General features: G+C 35.1%; 3 protein-coding genes across 5 annotated transcripts in view; all 3 read right to left on the reverse strand.

Moving 5' to 3' along the window:
• The window catches only part of LOC107706762 (N-alpha-acetyltransferase 25, NatB auxiliary subunit-like), a 48,595-nt gene extending 40,917 nt beyond the window's left edge, over positions 1–7,678 (reverse strand). For 2 of the 3 annotated variants that reach the window (XR_001636180.1, XM_016510565.1), the window contains exons 1-7: positions 7,488–7,678; positions 4,577–4,662; positions 3,874–4,012; positions 3,586–3,704; positions 1,095–1,169; positions 885–992; positions 727–805 (exon numbers count right to left, since the gene is read on the reverse strand). Coding sequence is in view for 2 of the 3 variants with exons in the window: in XM_016510565.1 (XP_016366051.1) it covers positions 727–805; positions 885–992; positions 1,095–1,169; positions 3,586–3,704; positions 3,874–4,012; positions 4,577–4,662; positions 7,488–7,545 (664 nt within the window). In the remaining variant the exon portion in view is untranslated. The other variant, XM_016510567.1, reaches the window with a different exon arrangement.
• A 144-nt stretch (positions 7,679–7,822) lies between these two features.
• LOC107706765 (ATP-dependent RNA helicase DDX55) lies at positions 7,823–17,104 on the reverse strand. The gene is made up of 14 exons (XM_016510572.1): positions 16,856–17,104; positions 16,722–16,772; positions 16,155–16,241; positions 15,985–16,076; positions 15,847–15,909; positions 15,619–15,768; positions 14,240–14,429; positions 13,900–13,982; positions 12,891–13,022; positions 12,711–12,803; positions 11,146–11,260; positions 9,127–9,295; positions 8,761–9,047; positions 7,823–8,071 (listed from the first exon to the last, which is right to left on the reverse strand). The coding sequence occupies exons 1-14, from the start codon at positions 16,961–16,963 to the stop codon at positions 7,898–7,900; spliced, it is 1,794 nt and encodes a 597-aa protein (XP_016366058.1). The 5' UTR covers positions 16,964–17,104; the 3' UTR covers positions 7,823–7,897.
• Positions 17,105–18,405: 1,301 nt separating this feature from the next.
• LOC107706766 (transmembrane emp24 domain-containing protein 2) lies at positions 18,406–23,596 on the reverse strand. The gene is made up of 4 exons (XM_016510573.1): positions 23,331–23,596; positions 22,454–22,646; positions 20,589–20,696; positions 18,406–19,339 (listed from the first exon to the last, which is right to left on the reverse strand). Exons 1-4 carry the CDS (start codon positions 23,508–23,510, stop codon positions 19,215–19,217), a joined length of 606 nt encoding a protein of 201 aa, XP_016366059.1. The 5' UTR covers positions 23,511–23,596; the 3' UTR covers positions 18,406–19,214.
• Between the last annotated feature and the right edge of the window lie 561 nt (positions 23,597–24,157).

The following is a 24,157-nucleotide window of genomic DNA, read 5'->3' on the forward strand; positions in this document are numbered from 1 at the left end:
TTCCTGTGATCAAAGCTGAATTTTCAGCATCATTACTGCAGTCTTCAGTGTCATATGATCCTTCAGAAATAATTCTAATGTGCTGATTTGCTGCTCAAGAAACATTTCTTATTATCAATGCCGAGAACATTAATATTTTTGTGGAAACAGTGATACATTTTTTCAGGAAGTTCAAAAGAACAGCATTTATTTGAAATAGAAATCTTTTGTAACATTATAAATGTCTTTACTGTCACATCTGATCAATTTAATATGTCCCTGCTGATTAAAATATTAATGTCTTGCAAAAAAAAAAATTATTGACCACAAATTTTTGAATGGTAATGTATATTCAGTTATTTGACCGCAGGTTACTTTATACCAAAAAGAGTATACCAAATAGAGTAAGAGACCGTTTTTTCCTTCCGAGTTTATGTATCAAATAAAAAAGGTAACTGTGACTTTCTCTCTCTCAAATTATGAGTTTATATCTTGCAATTCAAAAACAAGTCAGAATTGTGAGAGAAAAAGTCACAATTACCTACACATTTTTATTTTTTTTATCCTGTATTGGACACAAGCTTTCATAATAACATGCTCTTTATATGGAGACAAATCCCCATGAGTTGGTAATTGCTGTTCTTTTTTACCTGTAACTGGCAGCACGTCACACATGCAACACAAAGACATTCAACTGGAAATAACCCAGAATATTCCTTTGAAGAACACACATTGTTTTCTCCTCACCTCCAAGTGGCCCCTGAACCACCTCCAGTGCCTCCACATATTTCCCCAAACGCTCCAAGATCATGAAGTACAGCTGGACCTGGAACGGCCGATGGAAAATGCATCATAAACTTCATATGGCTGAAATCAGAAGCAGATTATCGATACCACCGTCCTACCTCAGCTTCTGCCTCTATTTTCTCCTCCTTTACCATTTTTTCCACCATACGCTCAGCCAGCGGCAGGAACATGGTCTGAGAGAGCTTCTCGTCTTGTGCTGAGATGGCCTGAAACACATTACATTGCATTGCTGATGTTGATTTATTTTGTTCTGCATGGGTTCATCTCTGAAATGTATTGTTTATGTAAGCGAGAAAACATCACTGTACCTGCATCACCAAGCTCATAACCGACCAAAAGTAATATGGGTTTTTGGGGACAATTTTATACAGTGCCATTCCAGCCTGTCAGAAGTGTAGAAAGACAAAAGTCAGTCTTTCAACACAAACATATTTGCGTTGGAGGTTCATGATTAATCACACAGCCCTTTTAAATCTAAAAACTTGATATGGCATAGTGTAGTGATTCTCAATTGGTTTGGCCATGGGACATTTGTTTGATTGAAAAAAAAAAAAAGCAAATTTCTTTCACAAAAATTGCTGACACACACAAGTACTGTCCCCCTTTACTTAATGTACACATACATTATAAGAATATGACTAATACCGATGAATAAACAGCCTATAAGGCAAGGTTATTAAATAGCAGTCCCAAACTAGTTTTTGTTAAAACAATTAAGTTGGTGAGCCACCACAGTCATTTAAACATATACAAAATAACACAAAGTGAAAATAACATGGCGTTTTTGGGTTATGGAAACAACAATTACCATGGTGAATACACAATATGAACATGAACTGTTAATGAAACATGAAAACTGCTCCTGAATAGAATGAATATCATACCTTCATGCAAATCCTTCCCAGCTAACACACAAAGTACCAGTTATGTGATTTATTGGTACTTTACTTTTATTTCACACATTGCATGCTCGTAGTTTCTTTTGCGCTTTAGTGAAATGATATACAGCCGCCGCATTTGCGCGTGCAATTGAAGAGTGCGTGCTACGAGCACAGTATAACGTCTGGCAGGACAGGATAGTTCATTTTTCTGAGGTGAGAGACTTTTTATTTCATAACAAGTTACAAAAATAACGATAGAATAATGAGACTGACATTAAGCCTGACAACATCTCATCTGACCGCACATACTGAATCGGGTCAGCACGTTTTTCTCAGGCAGTCTATACTTAAACTGCAAAAAAAAGTGTCAACAGCTTTCACGCACATCTTTCAAAATAAAAGTCTCGCATCAGAAAAACATTTAGAATTACTTTTTTTGCTGTTGATGTTTCTTTAACTGTACACTCCGCGACCCACTCAGAACAGTCTTGCAACCCACCAGTTGAGAAACACTGGCATAGTGCAATTATCAAATCACAAAGGCTGGGATTTAACTGAATAAATATATGCGCTGCATGCTGCATGCTTTTTCAGTGTCTCAGAGCAGCTCGGTTCACAGTACATGCTGCTCATCTCTGCATCTGCTGGGAGTTTAGGTCGTTTATGGTGTGCATTTGGGAACAACCAACTTCCTAAAATTGAAATGCGCTTATAAAGCGGCTGTTGTCAACAAAAGAGAAGCTTTAAGGGCCTGTGGTTTACCGGCAAAATAAAAGCTTGATGGTTTCACGTTTGCAAATGCAGAAATGATGAAAGCAAAAAATATTAGTACTTAAAAATAAAATAATTATAATTACATAATTTTTTTTCCATAAATACTAGATATAATTATACTTTACAGTGGATTTAATATTTATTTTGTTTAATATTTTTGTAATAATAATATTAATAATAATAAATGCTCTGTGTGCTTTTCCACCAAAATAAAAAGAAAAAACTCAATGCTTTACTGTTTGAAAATCTATCAATTAAGAAAGCCATAAAAATAAGTACTGGAAAATAAAATAAATATTACATAACATTATTTTAAATACTAGACTTTTTATATTGCAGTGAATAATAAATCGTACTATTTCTTTTTTTTTAATATATTTCTGCAATAAAAAAATAATAAAATAAATAAATAATAATGGCTCCCTGTGGTTTTCTGCCAAAATAAATCTCAATGGTTTAATGTTTGAAAACGCAGAAATTAAGACAGCCATAAATATTAGTACTGGAAAATAAAATTATTATTATTATTATCGTAGTTGTTATTATATACCACTTTTTAAATTCTAGATTTGAAAGTGAATAATAAATAGTAATATTTCTTATTATATTCTTATTTTGTAGATTTTTTAAATAATATTTTCTGCCAAAATAAATCTCAATGGTTTAATGTTTGAAAACGCAGAAATTAAGACAGCCATAAATATTAGTACTCGAAAATAAAATAATTATTATTATTATCGTAGTTGTTATTATATACCACTTTTTAAATTCTAGATTTGAAAGTGAATAATAAATAGTAATATTTCTTATTATATTCTTATTTTGTAGATTTTTTAAATAATAATATTATTATTATTATTAATAATAATAATAATAATAATGATTTTATTATTATTTTTATTATTATTATTACTACTGCTCTTATTATTATTACAGTGATATTGATATATAATCTCAAATTTTGCTGAATTTTGCAGCCCTACAAACAACCACAGCAAACCTGGAGATTTTTTTTAACTGCATTTCAAATCACAATTTTTATCAGAAAAATCACAATTCGATTTTTCCCCATATCCTTCAGCCCTAATTCATTTTTCAAACAGGATGTTATGACTGATGAAATAAGAGCGGATACAAACAAAACCTGTTGCATTTTCTTGTACTCTCCGACCCGGGCGTAGGCCATGAAGAGGTGAGAGTGGTACTCCTCGCTCGTTGGGACTTTCCGGACTGCAGCTTCATAAAGCTTGGTCACTAACTCGGCTGTAGAAAGAAAGAGCAAAATGCACAAAATTTGAGTTTCTGAGTTTGTGGTCCATGTCAATTAGCTTTGTATATTAAAACCAAACATGCTCTGATTGTTGTGAGGACAGAAAAATGACATTCATAGTTTGTTAGGAAGAGGTTCTGCGTCTGTTGTTTTAACACTCACGCCGGTGCATTTCTCTGTAGAGGATGGTCAGTGCCTGCAGGGAGTTGTCGTCTGTGGGTTCGAGAACGGCCACTTCCTGCGCCAGTGTGAAGGCTTCATCCTGTTTTGCTGTGCGCTGCAGACCGATCGCCTTCAAGACCTGCCAAACAAGAGCAGAGCATACGATAAATGTGTCTGGAGCTAATTTACCAATCTAGCAGGTCAAATTCATGATGTTTTTTTCTTTCTTAAAGTGCCCCCATTATGCCATTTTTAAGGTTCCTAATATTGTTTTGGGAGTCTCCTACAATAGGTTTACATGCATGCAAGGTCAAAAAATGCTTTCGTTTTCTCAACATACACATTTAGTATCACCTCGTTTTTGAAAATAAAGAAATTAAGACAGCCATAAGTATTGTAATTTTACAGATGTACTGTAAAATTACTATTACAATATTATTTTTCTTAAATACTTGATTTTTTTATTTCACAGTGACATTTATATTTTTTATATTTTACATCATTTTTTTATATTAATATAAATAATTAATTATGAAATAAAATAAAATAAAATAATTTTTTGAAGAAAAAAAAAAATCCAAATTACATTTCCCCCCAAAGTTCAGCCCTAGTGTTTGCTATTAATATGATTCAGATCATTTAGCCACATGGGGTTCTGAAAAAAAAAATTTATATATATATATATATATATATAAACAAACACCTTTGCGCAGTGAAGATCTTTGTGCTTCTTCAGCAGTTTGTCAGCCTGCTGGATTGCCATCTTGTTATTGCCATTGTCCAGGTAATCTAGAGGAGAAAAACATGTTCAATACAACAAAACAGCACTGATGTGGAAGTTAATAACATTTTTGACGATTACCAAAGAGAACAACCATGTGTTTCCATCATTAAAGTGTGAATTAAGACTGATAAACCAGTCACTGCTACTAATCAGCAAGTCAAACTTCACTAGACCAATACCTGCTAATTATAATTTAAAGTATGCATGCAGTTACAAAGCTTTTTTTGAATTCACATTTTGGAATCTTTTTTGAGTTCATGAAGGTGATGTAAATGATGACAGAAACTAACTGAACTACGCCTTTAATCAGCTTCTTTACCTCAGAGATGGTCATGAGAAATTTAATGGCACAAGAAAACCTAAAGTTACATTATAAGTGGAGAAAATGCTACAAAAATGAGAAATATGACCCCTTCAAATGAGGTATTATGAGTAGTGATCGACCGATATATCGGCCGATATTTGGCATTTTTCAAATATCGGCATTGGCCGATAAGTTTTTCTGTTTGGCCGATGTGTTCAAGGTGGAACTTTTATTTTGACGGCGCTGAGAGCGGCGCTGAGAGCTCACATTCTCCCTCTTGTTTACTGTCGTTTTTAACAGTTCTGTCTAATACGGATAGAAGTCTGTCTAATAATCCGATAGAACGGTTAAACAAAGAAATTAATGTATACAGAAAGTATTATAACGATTGCTTTTATATTATTAGTAATAGAAAGGCAAACATTGTAATACTTTCACGTTTGCCGTCACGATATATATCGCACACCCCTAGTTACACCCTTGCTTTATTTGAAAAATATGATTCCCAATGCACACAAACTTCCCAGAATACTGAGTGCCCTGTTGTGTTTACTTCCTTTTTAATTATATTTTTATTAAATATTTATTTATTTGTGAAAAATACTTTGTCATCTAAAGTATAAGTATGTTTATTTTACACATTTATTTTTTAATCCATTGTCAAATGATTTCAAATTTCTTAAAAATTAATAATAATAAAAGAAAAATGATATCGGCTTTCGGCCCTCCTGCTTTACAGGATATCGGCATCGGCTGTCAAAAAACCAATATCGGTCGACCACTAATTATGAGTAACTTGTACATCCAGTCATGCTAAGCCACAAGTGAGGACTGCACTGCATCACTCACACAGACCCCTGACTGTGAGAACGTTCTCTCACCGGCTGCTCGATGTGATTCGGAGTGCAAGAACCCCCTCCCCTCCCATGAGTCTCTGTTAAAAGAACACAGGACCATGTCTGACAACAGCTGGATGCCAAAATTAACCAGGTCAGATTGTAGATTTGGACTTTCTACATGAAAACACTTCCATGTTTCTGTACATTAATGCATCCTTCCTTACAACTGTTACATTTCTAATCAATCACCCACACAAATACAGATCAATTTCACACAACAGAATGGCAAGACTGCACAAAGCACTAGAATAAAGGTCATATTTGATCTATTAATCATTATAAACCTCACCTGCACAGAGCAGCATCTCTAGTGTAGTAGAACAATAGCGAGTCATTGATTGAATGAAAAACATAATATTATCAAATATGCTGTTTGAATCAATGCAATTTCGTGCACAAATATGTACAGTCTGAACTCAAGAACCTGCAATTATATTTAAAAATCAATTTATAAAATTGCAATAATAAATTCTAGTCCTGGTTGCTGGTAAAAAGCAGCACTCTATGTGTGATTAGAACATTATACAATTTATTGAATAATTAAATTGAACAGAATAGCATAGCATAAAAATGTATTAAAATAAATTTTATTAAATATTTCTGCAGTAAATTAACCGTTTTATAAAGTCAATAAGGCAGATCATGCAATAAAATTATGTATCTTTAATTAGAAAGATGCATGGAGATACTACTCTTTGTATTAATATATATAAACAAATATAGATTCAAATATTAATTAATTAATCTATATTTATTCTTATCTACCTTTGATTTATCTAACCAGTGCAAGTGAATGTTAGACAGACTAGATTTCTGTGTGCAACTTGTTTAGTCTTGACCAAGTTCAACAGTGGTGTCTTTCACAAAACAGCAAGGAACAAAATGAAAAAAGAAACAAATGAAACAAAAAATACAATATTAAATAAACTTAAATCAAAGCTATGCTATCCACAAGGCTATGCATTAAGACCAATTAAGTTTAAGAGTTCAGGCATTTAAAGCCACTTATAGGGCATTTCTGCACAGCTTTGGAGAAAATTTCCCAAATTAAAACGCAATAGTTCATAATGACATAAACAAAGAGGCTTACAAATAATCTCTGGAAGACAAGCAGGTCTACCTTCAGATCATTTAGCCACAAAGCTCAGCTTTATGCATCTATAATGTAACTACTCATGCTATTACAGCATTAATAAATCATTAAGCATGTAAAGCATCTGTCTGAGACTCTATACACATAACAACCCATAGAAAATACGAAAAATTAAAGCACAAATGGCTCATACAGAGTCTGTTAATCTCTTTGACATCTCACACATGTAATGAACCGGTTGATCAAATGACATTGACACTGATCTCTGGATATTTAAACAGTATTTCAGTGTTTAGATGGGCTATAAACAGGCTTTACTCTACCGATTGAAACGTCAGAGTGTGACCGCGTAAGGACGCACTGTCATCAGGCGCCGCAGCCGAACCGACACCGCGGCTTCAGCTCCACAGGCCTCACCGGCTCTCCACAGCTCCTGCAGCCCTTTAATAAACTCAATAACGCACAGGCCGGTCGTACAGCACTAGTCAGACCCGATAAGTCTGTGTAAGCTCAGGACTGCGATGTGAATCTTACCGTAAATGGGTCGCAGTCTTCTGTCGTTGGGGTCTTGCACATGGCCCCTCGCCGCCATGATGGAGTTGAGCAGGATTAATTAGTGCGCATGCGCAGAGCGAGCACACCGGAAAGACTTTAAACAGGAGCCTGGAGTCATGTGTGTCATTCAGTGTCACTGTAGAAGACACATCCCTGCTTTTTCTTGCATACAAAAAAGAAGTGCAGTGGTACGATCATGTTTTTGTTAAAAAAAAAAAAAAAAAAAAGTACTATGGTATTGTGTAGGCCGTCTTGCATTATTATGCTGTTACATTATGATTATATATTCAGTGGCATAAAATGGTCTTTGACACTGCTGATACAGCATAATTGCATATTTAAGTCAAATGACAGTCAATTTAGGTGCATACAGTCTCAGAAATGACAGCTCATTCTCCGTCTCCTTCAGAACGGTCCACTTCTGCTCGTTTGGGATGTGAGCTGCCCGCTGAACTCAAATGCTTGTCAAAGTCCTCTTCACTGATCTTTCCTTTCTTGAGTTTCTTCAGCAGACGCGTGTCATTTAAAAGCTCGTTTAAGTCTTCGTCATCAACATCTGATTCCTGTAACCACACAAATATAGCATTGAGACTTTATAGAGAAGCCTATTCACTTCATTTAGAGCTGTTTATAGGGTTTTCTATGGTTATACGTGTACTTTTTATATTTAGTAAAAATATGCAAACTGGGATTTTTTGGATTTTAAAGGAATAGTTCACCCAAAAACAATTCAGAAAATTTACTCACCCTCAGGTCATCCAAGATGTAAATTAATTTGTTTCTTCATCAGATTTGGAGAAATGTAGCATTCCATCACTTGTTCACCAAACGAGTAAAAACAGTCCAAAACAAATATGTCCGTGGATTTTGATGCGAGATGACAACAGGGGATGGACTTTTTCATAAGAGGAAAAGTTTATTGTGGATTATGGGCTCATATTTTGGCCGTAAATAATGGTTTAAAGTTAAAAACGTCTTGATGGATTTGTTTCTTACAAACACAGCTTTTCTCTTCACAAGACATTAACTGATGGACTGGAGGGGTGTGGATTATTGTGATGTGTTTATCAGCTGTTTGGACTCTCATTCATGACGGCACCCTGCTGAGCAAGTGATGCAATGCTACATTTCTCCAAATCTGATGAAGAAACAAACTCATCCTAATCTTGGATGGTTTGACGCCAAGTACATTTTAAGTATATTTAAATTTTTGGGTGAACTATTTCTTTAACACAAAAAAAGACTAACATACCTCATCCAGTTTTCTTTTGGCAGCTTTCTTTTTCTTTTTATCCTTCTTGATCTTCTGCTTGGACCAGGCTTTGTTCTTAATGAAGTTCTTCTTCAATGGCATCTCTTTTTCTTTCTGCTCCGCCAGCCATTTTTGTCTCTGTTTTTCCCTGTTTTTATCTTTAAACCGGATGGAGTCTGTGTCGATGGCCTCCTGTTTGAAGTCCGGGAATGTCTTTCCTCTCAGTTCAGGCATTTTGGGCAAACGGATGAGACCAAAGCCACGGGCCAGAGCAGCAAAATCCAGGTCTGTACAAGGTATGAATAATTTTAATCCGGTGAATTATCTTTATGCATCTTACGAAAGGTTTAAAGTGAAGTCGCTCACCTTTAATGCGAAATATCAGACTACACTCGTGTTTGGCGTACGCCTGCACACACGACACAAAGGCTTTCATGCCCTTCTCAAACATCGCTCTGTCACCTAAAGCCATCGCCTTCAGTTTAGGCAGAACATCAACCACATCTTTCACTGGTGGATATGGCTGAAGAGGACACTGTGGGGAAAACAAGCACAAACACTATTTTACCACCTTAAACTCAAATACATAAAAAATAAAAATAGAGAATGCAACATATTTTTTTTTCAATCAAGACGGCGACACGAATGGCAGCCATGGCGCTGAGCTCCACAATTCTTCTGCTGTTTTTGTTTGTTAGTTCTGTGTTTAGTCATTCTTCTTCTATAGGTTTTACCAGAGATAAGCTCCTTAGCATTAAGCAACACATCGCAGAGAATATTTTTCTTTCTCTTCACCCGCATCAACAAGGACTTTTTAAACTCTGCTGCACTGTGCTTCACTGAAACCTGGCTGAGTGAAGCCATTCCGAAAAACGCACTTCATCTGCACTTCATGCATTCCTCCGGACGCCTGAACGAATAACTGAAATGAAGCAAAGGTACCCGGACTCTCTTTTAATCATTCTTGGAGATTTTAACAATGCAAATCATTCCCGTGAACTGCCAAAATACAGACAGCACGTTACATGTCCCACCAGAGACAGTAATATATTGGATCACTGTTTCACCACAATAAAGGATGCATATCACTCTGTCCCAAGAGCAGCTTTAGGACTCTCTGATCACTGACTGGTTCATCTTATACTGACCTACAGGCAGAAGCTGAGATCAGCTAAATCGGTTTTAAGGACTGTTAAAAGATGGACAAATGAAGCAGAGCGGGATTTACAAGCCTGCTTCGACTGCACCGATTGGAGTGTTTTTGAAGCTGCAGCCACCGATCTGGACGAGCTCACAGAGACTGTAACTTCATATATCAGTTTCTGTGAGGATATGTGCATCCCTACCAGGACATTCTTATCATTTAATAATGATAAACCGTGGTTTACTGGGAAGTCTGGTCTGTGGAACCTCACCAAGTACAAGACATCACCCCCACAGTTTCTGTGAGGATCATCCCTGACTGATCTGCGCTTCACACATACCCCTACCCCCCTCCCTCCCTTACCTACCATTCTATCTGCGCTAAAGGTCTGTGTACAGGACATGAACTGCGTCTTCAGAAAGCAGAAGACTAGGAAAGCTTCAGGCCCAGATGGTGTTTCACCTGCCTGTTCAAAAGTCTGCGCTGACCAACTGGCCCCCATCTTCACACAGATCTTCAACACATCACTGGAGTAGTGTGTGGTCCCCTCCTGCTTCAAACACTCCACTATCATTCCCGTCCCCAAAAAACCCCAAAACACTGGACTTAACGACTACTGACCTTACGACTACAGTTTTTTCCCGCAGGCTATATTCAGCCTGAACAATTAAAAACGTTCATAACTATATACATTGTCGATTTTAACCGACACATTTATACATGGCATCTGAAAATTGTACATTTGTAATATACATAAACTGTACACTTGTAAATAACATATCTGTACATGTTTTTCTCTATATTATTACTTCTGTATTATATTGAATTATTGAATTTTCAATTTTTCTTATATTAGTGTTATATTTCATCTCTACTTTGTAATTCCCATGTACAGTATGTCTGCACTATTATGTGTGTTCGCACTATGTCTGTACTTTCTTCTGCAGTGGAAACTCCTGTCGCCAAGACAAAGTCCTTGTGTGTGTAAACATACTTGGCAATAAAGCTCTTTCTGACTTCTGAATGGCATTAGGCACTTTACACAAACAAGTTAGAATTAGCACAAAAATCTGGTTAAAAATAAAAAATGTATATATATATATATCTTGAATGCAATTCAAGTAGCTTTAAAGAATCTGCCAAATGCATGAATGTAAATGATTTTTATTTGATCCATTTATAAATGCCATAATACTCTGTCTGATAGTTTGTATATGAAATGAAGTTTCTCTCTGACTTACCTTTTGATTAATGGACAAGAAATTTACATACGACTCTTCCATTGGCAGAAGAAAGACGAGTGCATTGCCCTGGTTTCCGATACGTGCAGTTCGTCCACACCGATGCACAAAGGAACTAATGGAAGGAGTATTATATTTGATGAGAAAAATGAGCAATATATGCACAAGATATGCAAATAATATGTCAGCTTTAAACAGTATTATTATTCAATATTATTTATACACAATTACAGTATTTATTAATATTTTCAATTAGATTTTATTTTTATTTTTTATTTCCAATGTCATTTTAGTAATTTTGTTATGTGCTTGTCATTTTAGTTTTTGCTTTTCTTTAGTATTTCTATATAACTTTAATTTATTTTATTTCAGTTTTAGTCATTTGAATTTAAACATTTTTATTGTTTCAGTTTTTCATCAAATATTTATATTTTTATTTATTTCAGCTTTATTTCAATTACCAAAAATGATTTTTAATAGTTTTAGTTAACAATAACAACAATGCTTTGAAATGCATTGATTAAAACAAAGTGTTAATTCTTAGAATAATGTTTTACTATGTAAACAGATTGAAATATTTTTGGTTTTTACTATGTTACTGATTGAAATAAAAGCAGTACATGACATGAAGCGTTTTATAATTATGGTTAAGCACAGGTTTAAAATAAACCAGAGTTATATGCCTATATAATAAATTATTTTATTTCTTCAGTCTATATATGTTGCCAGGGTTAGGAGTAACCTTAAAATAGATATTCAGTGTTTTTTTTTGTTAGTTTTTTTGGTATGTATGTGTGGGTATATTATATTAGTAATGTAGGGCTTATCTACATAGCATATGCTATACTCTCAATGCATATTTTATCAGCTTTTGGAATTCTGGAATTATCTTTTTTGTACTGTCCTTATCTATAAAAAAACAATAAATAAATATACAAACAAGTATGTATGCTGAAGTTTAATACTTAATGTTAGGGGTTTGTTTGATTCATAAAGTATGAGTAATATTAATAGAGATGAAGGACTTAGACACTGTAACACCACTAACTGCATGTCAGCTGACTCTATAAGCACTAATCAAAGCATAAAATAAATTATGTAATAAACTACTCCAAGCCTTTGTGAATGTAGTATAGACTCACAAGTAGAGGTCGACCGATGTATCGGTTTTGCCGATTAATCGGCACCGATAGTTGATTGCTGGAACTATCGGTTATCGGTAAGTGTTCAAGAATAGAAGCAGTTGAAGTGTGAGAGTATACATACAATATCCATATGTATATAATTTTAATGCTATAGCCTTTGTGTATATATTTAAAGATGTGCATCTTTAAGCATGACAGTTGAAATGAAATGGTAACACTTTAAAATGAGTCCATTTGTAGCATTAAGATTAATAATAAAATAAATACACAGATAAAAGCGGTGTAAGTATTGTTCCTTGTTAGAGTGTGTTAATTTCAACATTTACTATTAATCGGTATCGGCAAAATCCACTATCGGTCGACCTCTACTCACAAGTACATGATTTTGAGCTCAAGTGTGTTCATGAATGTCCTGGTTACCTTGCACTGCTTGGTGGGTCGTACTGAAGCACCCAGTTCACTTCTGGTATGTCGATGCCTCTCGCCATGACGTCTGTGCACACGAGAATCCCACTGCACACATGCATAATGCATTTATTCTTATGCTTGATCTTTAACTTCCTTTTTGTAAATAGCTAGAAAAGCATCACACTACATTACCTCTTCAGCGCCCGGAAATCTGCAAAGATCTTGTTTCGTTTATGTTTCATCTTCCCGTGGATGCAGTGGATGCTGACATTCTTGATCAAGACTTCCAGGGCTTTACCGAAGTACTCCACACAGGCACAGGTGCTGCGGATACAGAGAACAATATTATTTACACTAATGAGTGTGTAAAAAGATTTACACTACTGACCAAAATTGACATAATTACGATTTTTATGTTTTTGTAAGAAGCCTCTTATGCCCACCAAGGCTTTTATTTGATAGAGTAAAAACATATTTACTTGAGTATCTGAAACCGTAAAAAAAAAGTAATATTGTGAAATATTACAATTTAAAATAACTCTTTTCCATTTGAATATATTGTAAAATGCTATTTATTTTTCAGCATCATTACCCCAGTCTTCAGTGTCACATGATCCTTCAGAAATCCTTCTAATACACCGATTTGCTGCTCAAGAAACATTTCTGATTATTATCAATTATTAAAAAAATGATAAACTGCCATTCAAAAGTTTGGGGTAAGTCAGTCTTTAAAGAAAAAAAAAAATGCTTTTATTCAGCAAGTATGCATTAAATTGGTCAAAAGTGAAAGACAACCAAAAAAAGAATATTTATAATGTTACAAAAGAAAAAAAGAAAAAGCTGTTCTTTTGAATTTTCTAATCATCAAAAAATTCTGAAAAAAATTCATCACTGTTTCCACACAAATATTAAGTAGTAAAAACTGTTTTCAACACTAATAATAATAAAAAATGATTTCTGATGGATCATGTGACACTGAAGACTGGAGTAATGATGCTGAAAATTCAGCTTTACATCACAGGAATAAATTACATTTTACAATATAGTCGAATAGAAAACACTTATTTTAAAATTGTAATAATATTTCACAATATAACTATTTATACTGTATTTTGATCAAATAAATGCAGCCTTAGTGAGACTTATTTCAAAAGAATCCTAATGATTCCAAACTTATTGTGGCAAAATCAGTCTAACAAACCTGAAGAACACAAGCTGCTTCTCATGTTTGTGCTGTCTGAGAAACGCCACCAAAGCGTTGAACTTCTCCTCTGCCCGACATATCTGCACATCATAAATAAAATGTTCACATAAATAACTCCCCCCAAATATTGGGAATTAGTTCAGACAAGCTAATACTGCCAACCCAACTTGTTCATAATGAGAGGTGGAATGTGAATTAAAGGTGTAAACGCAGTCAGTACTGATTTCATGTCATAATTAACAGAGCAGCTATAATTTCTGAAACGCTTCATGAAAATGCATGCATGTGCATCAGTGAATGAGTCCCTGCTGGTTTCAGGCGGCTCTAGATGACTCACTGCGTAATAATTGCTGAGTCTGGCTGGTGTTTTCTGCACGCTCGAGGCCGCCACACCTTTCTCCTTCACTGTGATTCGCACAGGGTTGCGCAGACCAGCCCTCACCAGCTTCTCCAGCTCTTGCGTCTGTGTGGCGGAGAAAAGCCCTGTACGCCGCTGCTTGGGTAAATACCCCAGAATAGTGTTTAAACTGTGGAGGCGAAGAAAAAAAGCTTCATTAGCTCCTTAACCCGCTGTTATTCTTAACTTTGGGGTCACCCTTGTGATCCTGGCGGTCCTCTGCAGTGAATGGGTGCCGTCAGAATGAGAGTCCAAACAGCTGATAAAAACATCACAATAATCCACACCACTCCAGTCCATCAGTTAATGTTTTCTGAAGTCAAAAGCTGCATGTTTGTAAGAAACAAATCCATCATTAAGGCTTTTTAACTTCAAGCCATTGCTTCAGACTAAAATACGAGTCCATAAACCATAATACTTCTTTCTCCAGTGAAAAAGTTGTGAATCAGGCGAGAAATCTGCAAAGATCAAGCACCATATAAAAGTCAAAACAAATATGTGGGTGGATTTTGATGTGAGAGTTGGACTTTTTCACTGGAGGAAGCATTATTATGGATTATGGATTTTAGCTCAAATTAACAGTATGAAGTTAAAACGCTTTAACAATGGATTTGTTTCTTACAAACACGCAGCTTTTGGCTTCACAAAACATTAACTGATGGACTGGAGTGGTGTGGATTACTTGTGGATTATTGTGATGTTTTTATCAGCTGTTTGGACTCTCATTCTGACGGCACCCATTCACTGCAGAGCATCCATTGCTGAGCAAGTGATGCAATGCTACATTTCTCCAAATCTGATGAAGAAACAAACTCATCTACATCTTGGATGGCCTGAGGGTGAGGACATTTTCAGCAAGTTTTCATATTTGGGTGAACTATTCCTTTAATGTACTATATTTTAGGTCAATAATAATTTTTCTGTAATATTTTACATTTTGAGGGGATTTCAACATAGTAAACAATTTGCACCTCTATATTTATTTCTTTATTAAATTAAACAAATATTAAAAATACAATGCAGTATTTAAATTAAAAACAGAGCAAATATATTTAAAATGAATGGAGGCAGATTATTGCTATCTAAAACCATGGTATAACCACTAGATGCCTATATAGGCTACAGAGAGAGTTATTTCATGTGTGAATATGCTAATTATGCATGTTAAAACACCCAATGCATATTATAACAAAAGTGATGCAGACTCAACAGAAAGTGTGGTTAAGCTGCTAAGCAATGTAAAATTAAGTGTTTTATTGCCTACTATTTTGGATGTTTTCTGACAGTTATTTGACAGGCTGATGATTTGAGATCATTACCTGGCTTCAAAGCCCATGTCCAGCAATCTGTCTGCCTCATCCAGGACAAGAACGTCCAGAGACTTCACAGCAGTGGCCAAATCAAGCCCATCGGCCTTCCTCCTGAACATGTCCTCCAATCGCCCAGGGGTCGCAATTATGATATTAGCTCTACGAAGTGCACATAACATTGTATATGCTTATATTATTCCAGAGTTAGTTTAAGAAAAGAGCAGTCCATATACTCACCCCTGAGTCTTAAACTTCTCTACGTCCTCAATAGGGTTGCTTCCACCAATTAAAAGAATCTGCCTAAATTCAGACACATAATTTGTCAAATGTACAGGCTAAGACCATCAGACGGTACAGAAAATGTTTTAATCTCACCTAAACTGAGGAAATCCTTGCAGAAATCGTCCCATCACCTCGCTGATCTGCAGTGCCAGTTCACGGGTGGGTGTTATGATCAATGCACCGACCTGACAACACATTACAATAGAAATGAATTACACTGATGGAATGCAAGCATCTGATGAAAAAGAAGACCCAATACAAACCTGCATCTTTTTTAACTTCTCTTCTCGCTTTAAGAGAATTTCTAATGCAGGAATCACAAATGCCAGGGTTTTCCCACTGCCGGTCACCTGAAATGACATTAAATATTATGATACACGAACTTTGGAATAATTCAGATTTTTTTATGTTTTTGAAAGAAGTCAAATTTTTGAACGGTAGTGTATCACGGTTTTGACAAATATGAGGCAGCAAAAACTTTTTGCAATATGGATAATAATTAGAAATGTTTCTTGAGCAGCAAATCAGCATATTAGAATGATTTCTGAAGATCACGTGACACTGAAGACTGGAGTAATGATGCTGAAAATACAGCTTTGATCACAGAAATAAATTATAATTTAACGTACTCAAATTGAAAACAGTTATTTTAAATTGTAACCACATTTCACTGTTTTTACTGTATTTTTGATCAAACGTATGCAGCTCTGATGAGCACAAGAGACTTCTTTCAAAAACATCAAAACAATTAGCATTTGCAAAATGCACATATGAAATATTCTCAGACGGCTGTCGCGTTGATAAAAATAAACATATAGTCAAATACTCACGGCTTCAGCAGCCACATCTTTATTACTCATAAAAAGAGGGATGCAGGCAGACTGAAATCGAGAAAAAAATAGTTAATACAATGCAAATAATATTATTAGAAACATGCGAGTACAGCCAGTCTGAATACTAATACCTGAACAGGAGTCATATATGTAAATTTCAGCTCTTTAAGAGTCTGTAATATGCTGTCATGTAATTTCAGGGGCAAACTCTCCCATTTTCCATCGCTAAAGTTTTCCATCGTTTATGAGTTTAGAAGAGTCTGGTCCGTAGAAGTAAACACATGAGGAGAAGAAGTGCGCTACACGCAACACGCTCCGAACGGGAAACATGCGGCAGCAACAAACGTTCCGCATCGCCTTCTTTAGGACACCGGTCATCCTCCGGGGGGCATCGCATTCAAAATTCAGAATATTTGTCTTCTTCTTCTTCTTCTTTGGAATGTTTTTGGCGTATTCCGCACCATAGGCACATACCGCCACCAACTGTTTCTAATCATACATGGATCAGAATATTTGTCTTATCTGGTACCTTTATGTAATAAGAAGCTTAGTCGTTTAAATAAATTATCTAATTGTATCTGACCTACAAACGGAAAACCGCTGCAGAGTGCAGACTACGATTGTCAGCGCGTAAGAGCATAAGAAACAAATGGAGAAAAAAACATTTTTGAAAAAATATATTTTATTCATATTTTATTCTATGTCCTTTGTAGAGGACGCCAGGACTAAGTTATTAAAAAAATAATAATGTATAGGCAAAAACAATGATTTTTTTCATCCACCAGTCAGTTTTTAGGTTTCAGGCTATTCTTAGTCAAACTTTGTACAAAGATGTTTCTCAACTATGTTATGAAAGATATAACAGAATGATTTGATATACTTTTGTACTTTATGGAATATGTGCGTAAAATATCCATAAATTGGTATTCCCATTCTATACAATGTATCCATACATTGCATCTAATTTGCATATTAATGTGTTCTTGGGGCAAACCATAAGTGTAATAATGGGAGTAATAACCTGGCAACGTTTTCATAAGAATATCTCATATTTCATAGGAATATTGATCTATAATTTCTTTCCCTATTGACTTGTGTTTCCCAAAAATGCCTGATTAACATGTTTGTCCTGGTGTCCTCTTCAGAAAACATGCATGAAAATCACGCCCTGTTTCATAACAAAAAGTCATATTCCGATTTGAAACCCCATCACATTTTTCTGAGGTGTTTATTTACGACAAACAATTTGAAAATTAGTCAGATTTAAATAATTACATAACATTACCATATTTCCCTAAGAGTGCTAAATTTGATCATTCTGTCAATATCGGTCATATTTAAAGATCAAGGAGAGGGAGTGTTTATGATCAAACCTCCAAACATTTGAGATCTCTGAAAAGCCCTGAATGTGCTCTGTACAGGACAAACTGTGGCATGTACGGTCTCAGAGAAATTCACTAAAATATGATGTCCTCTACTGAGGACAAACGTCTATGCATGGGTCCCAGGAGGATATATATATATATAATACTGCAGCAGCGGTCTGGACAATAATTTATACATGAATAAATTAAATAAATAAAAAAACCACACACATCAAATACATGGCAGTAAGACTTAAATGTTGCTGCGAGTTTCCATGTTGTGCATCCAAATCTACAAAGACGATAACAAAAGGAGATATTTTAAGAACGTTTCATGTTTATTAAATCAAATCCATATTTGACATACATATTCATTGAACTTCAGAGGTTTACAGTTTTATTATCAGTTCACCAGTAGTCTTAGCCAAATTCTTTTGCATTTTCTTTAATGTAAGAGTTGGATTAGACAACAAAAATAGTACAAAACTACACAGAGTGCTTCCCGTGTGAAGAGACTGGAGATAAAGAAAAGAAACTGAATTAAACATTTAAAAAAAACACACCAGAAAATCTGCGAAAGTAACTAAGCAGTCATTTTACCACTTTACCAGCTTCAGGTTTAAATACGTGCCATGGAGGTCGTTGGCATAACTGAATGTGATGATAATGAGCAGTGAAAATGACATGAAATGTGCTCCTGACGACCGCTGACTTCCCATTCACTCACAACACTGTTCATGTTATGGTTTTATTACATCATGCTAATTCCATACAATCCTAAACCAAGTATTGGGGCAACGCCACATCATCACCTTTACTTCATTCTCATAGTAATGTGCAATCGTAACAGTACTGAAGAAGAAACACCAAGCAAAAAAATACAAAGATGACTGTTCAAAATAAAGTCGGGCTAAAACAAACTCAATGAATTAACAATTCAAAATCGCACCCCTTACCAAACAAACAATGAAGAGATCTACAACTGGGGCAAATAAAAACCAAAACAAAGACTGGTGGACTAGCGGACAACCAAGTTCTTCCCATCTCTGTTGAATTGGACATCCAATTCGTATAACTGGTAAATCACAGACTCGATGCGTTTATGTTGTGGAACACAGACAGGATTTTATACGACTCTCCGCACTTCAAAGAATCTCTTCAGGTAGTAAATCTGTCCGAGGGTCATGGCCACCAGCACCAGAGCCTCAAAGAAAGACCACAGCACCACCCTGCTGTTCGTGTTGTCATTGACTAGAGGACACAGACAAAATTAGACAGCAAGTTTAATACACACAGGCTAAAAACAGATAAATAAATAATTCAAATAGTAATAATTCTAAGTCAATTTAAATATGCATTTTAGCTGGACTCATGTCATGCTAAAATAAAAATAAATAATTCCATAAATATTCCAAAGTCCATTTAAACATACAAATATTTGTTCATGTCATGCCAAAATTAATTGAATTTTTTTTTAACAAGTATATTTTTGCTGGGTTCACGTCAAAATTAAAAATATATATATATTTACAATAATAATAATAATAATAATAATAATAATTCAAATGCCGTTTAAAATATTTTTGCTGGGTTCATGTCATGTGACGTGTTTATGTCAAAATAAAAAAACTAAATTTTCAGGCCATTTAAACATGCATATTAGAGCTGGATTAATGTAATGCCAAAACTAAAATAATAATTCAAAGACCATTTAAACATGCATATTAGAGCTGGGTTCATGTCATAATGTAAAAAAAAAATAATAATAATTCTACAGGCCATATAAATATGCACATTACAGCTGGATTCATGCAATGTCAAAATTGAAATAATATTAATAATTCAAAAGCCATTTTAAATATTTTTGCTGGGTTCATGTCATGTGACGTGTTTATGTCAAAATAAAAAAACAACATTTTCAGGCCATTTAAACATGCATATTAGAGCTGGATTAATGTAATGCCAAAGCTAAAATAATAATTCAAAGACCATTTAAACATGCATATTAGAGCTGGGTTCATGTCATAATGTAAAAAAAAAATAATAATAATTCTACAGGCCATATAAATATGCACATTACAGCTGGATTCATGCAATGTCAAAATTGAAATAATATTAATAATAATTCAAAAGCCATTTTAAATATTTTTGCTGGGTTCATGTCATGTGACGTGTTTATGTCAAAATAAAAAAACAACATTTTCAGGCCATTTAAACATGCATATTAGAGCTGGATTAATGTAATGCCAAAGCTAAAATAATAATTCAAAGACCATTTAAACAATGTAAAAAAAAAATAAAAAAAAATTCTACAGGTCATATATATATGCACATTACAGCTGGTTTCATGCAATGTCAAAATTAAAATAATATTAATAATAATTCAAAGGGCATTTAAACATGCACATGGGTTCACTGTTTTTAAAAACCCTGCAAAATAATAATTGCGTAAAAATCAACGACGACAGCGGTGGTGATGTGATCAGTGCGGATGTCTTACTTGCGCGGTGTATTCTCTCTCGGACCTCCATGTATTCCTGCTCATGTTTGACCGCCGTCATGGCAACCGCCAGCTCGTTGATCATCTCCTCCAGCTTATTCTGATGAGCTGGAATTAAATGTATCGCGATTTACTCATAATGATCATATCTACGCAAACATTTCTGCTTATGCAGCATGCAAATACAAAACCAATTTTTACAAACAGCAATATAAAAGTTTGGAACCAACTGTGAACGTCTCCGATACACATGCGAGAGTCATAAACGGCTTTAGTTTTTTGTTTTCATTAATAAAAACACTTCTGTATAGAGCATAAATGATAAATACCAGAATAGACTTCAGTTAAAGGGGTCCTATTATGCTTTTTCACTTTTTTAATTTTAGTCAGTGTGTATGTTTGGGCATAAAAAAGATCTAGAAAGTTACAAATCTCAAAGTCCACTCCAAAGGGAGATATTTCGTTTTTAAAAAATCCCTTTTCAAGAACTACAGCGAACGGCTCGTTTGGACTACAGCGTTTGTTTTCCGGGCTTTGTGATATCACAAAGCGGCCCATTAGAATATCATTAAAAATAATTCCCACCTACATAAATTTGAATGGTTGGGGGGTGGGGAGGGGCGAGGTTGTGGTTAGAACGCTTGGTTGAGTGAGTGCATCAGACGAGACGATGTTTTCGAACCACCAAGCATGAGAGCATGTTCTAGTACACCGCCAAAACAAAATCAAGACTTTGTAAAAGAGCATAATAGGACCCCTTTAAAAAATGCAAAACAGGCAATGATAACTTCAAATGATAAAACACTCTTCTATGATCAAACAACATTCATGTTATATCTGTAAACAAAATCCACACCATACTCTCTTTAGGGTTCAACAATATTTTTATGAGCACATCAGTCAGTGAAATGTTCAGCTCATTGGCCACACTGTCTTTATACACACAGGTGCAAATTTAAGTGCAGATGCAGTTAGACTGATGTTTAAAGCTCAACAGATGTTAAAATGATCTACTGTACAGTCTATTCCTACCATCCCAGCTGTCACCGCCTCCTGAACAGGGAAGAAAGCACGTTAGAGGAAAAAAAAAACATGTTAAATCATAATTTCAGCACTGTATAAGTACTAATTTTTTTTTTATTATTATTAATAAATTAAATATTAACAATATAGAGGCATTTTAGAATTGAGATACAATTATAGGTTCCACTTATTTTGATTTATTTATTTGATTGATTATTTTCATTTTAACTTTAGTTAAAATAATTTTATTCGTTTTTTTTATTTTTTATATGTCTACAGTTTGAATTTTCATGTCAGTTTTAATTATTGATTAGCTGGAAATAAATTAATAGCAATTTACTCAATGATTATATCAATGCAAACATTTCTGCATATGCAGCATGTAAATTCAACAACATTATAATTTTCACTTATTTTTAATTCGTTTTTATTTTTATATTTTCCATTTTCATTTCAGTTAAAGTTTTAGTAATTTTGTTAGCTTAATTAGTTTTTTTTTTCTTTTAAATACGCCTATATAGTTTTTTAACTAGCTAAAATGATTAGCATTTTTTGATATTTGAGTTCAAGTTATTCATTTCAATCAATTAATTTTTACTGTAATAACCCTGATATATAGAAATAAAGAAATTTCAAGGCAACTGAAATATTTTAGAACTAGGCAGAAAACCTGACATTCATTATAGAAATGTCAACAAATATTTTATTTTCCATGACTTTTCCAGTTGCCTGAAAGATTCCTGGTTTTCCGAGACTGTGGGAACCCTACCATATGGAGCAAAAGAGAGCACACTATGAAAAACAAAGTTCCCAGAAACCCCTGCGTCAGTTTACACGCTCACCCTCTGTCTCCATGTCCTGTCCTTTGGGTGCCTCGCCGATGTCGATGGTGAACATCACAATCTTAGGGGTCATGGTGGACATCTTGTTGCTGAAGCAGAACTTGTAGATCCCGTCCATATGGGCGGCTACAGAATACTTGCCGCTGGACTCGCGGTCTCCTTTATAGATCTGCTTCCCATCCGGACCTGTAATCTGTTCAGGACAAACAATACATTAGGTAAACCTCATCAAAAACATCTGCGGGTGTCAAAACTTGTACAGATGTGTTGATAGTTAATATCTATGTGTGTGTGTGTGTGTGAGATAAATGTAAACATACACATGCATTTAAACACACACATTATATATATGCACATATGTGACCCTGGAGCACAAAAGCAGTCTTAAGTCGCTGGGGTATATTTGTAGCAATAGCCAAAAAAACATTGTATGGGTCAACTATGACTGGTTTTGTTGTCCAGGGTCACATATACACACACACACACACACACACACACATACATAGTATATAGTAACAAGCAAACTATTGGATTACAAATGGTACCAGGACCAAAATACCATAGTAATACCACAGTATTTGTGTTTAACAACCATCTGGTGGAAGCAACGTAAGACCAAACAAAACTAGATTACTCTTACTTTCACCTCGACCCTTCTAAATGCTATCAGTACACACAATGCCTTACATTAAGCCTATACATAATCTAGTATGTAAGCATTAATAATCACTAACAGCCAGCAATTCACTTCCGGCTTCATGCACCATCTGGTGTGAGCAGACCGCGAAACCCGCAAACATCCTACAGCGCCTGTTTATGGGCTAGTATTCATTGTTAATGACATTTATGAACATAAGAGGTGTTTTTTGATGCCCACCTCCACGTCGATGTCCAGAAATCCTCCCTCGGCGACCTCAAACATCAGGCCCATTTTCGTGCCCGAGTTGACGTTCTCATAGAAACACTCCTCCGCGTGAGCATCGATGCTCACAAAATAGCCGCTCGCCGTGTAAGACAGCGCGCCGAGGAGCACGACGAGTTCCGAGAGCGTAAACATGTTTGGTGCGCTGTATTAATGAGGGACGAAACCCATAAAAGAGACTTTACGCCGCGCTGGACCGATAAAGGCGGAGGTCTAGAGGGCGCGTCAGTGCGGCGCGTCGCGCGCTGTGTGTCGCAGCTTTGGTGACGTTTCTCCAATCGACTCCAGAAAACTCTCCGCCGCCGCGGCCTAGCGCTCCCGGTCCCTCTTTCCCGTCATTTTATCCACTCATGTCCGTCTGTCCAAACCCAAACCGAGCGGGAGAAAATAAAAACGGAGTGGAACAGTTGACTTGTCAGAGCGCTGGATTTATCCTGTAAAACAGGTGACTGCAAGACATTGACCTGAATTGTGTTTTACACAAGTACAGAACCGATTTATTTTATTACTACATTTATATGGAATTATTTTGGTGCAATTTGGCTTTTTTATTAAAAAGAACACAAACATTAAAATGCAACTCTGAGGGAAAAAATTTGTTTTTCTTTGATAACGATGATTAAAATATTTATATTTGCATAAAATACACATCCTATAAATTCATGTTTTTGTTTTTTTTAGATAATTTAACTTTATTTTATAATTTACTTAATTTCTGTAAAATTGTATTATATATATATATATATATATATATATAATATAGTATAGTATAAAATCATGAT

This window comes from Sinocyclocheilus rhinocerous, unplaced genomic scaffold (assembly GCF_001515625.1).
Source record: "Sinocyclocheilus rhinocerous isolate Xijiao unplaced genomic scaffold, SAMN03320098_v1.1 scaffold864, whole genome shotgun sequence".
Lineage (NCBI taxonomy): Eukaryota > Metazoa > Chordata > Actinopteri > Cypriniformes > Cyprinidae > Sinocyclocheilus > Sinocyclocheilus rhinocerous.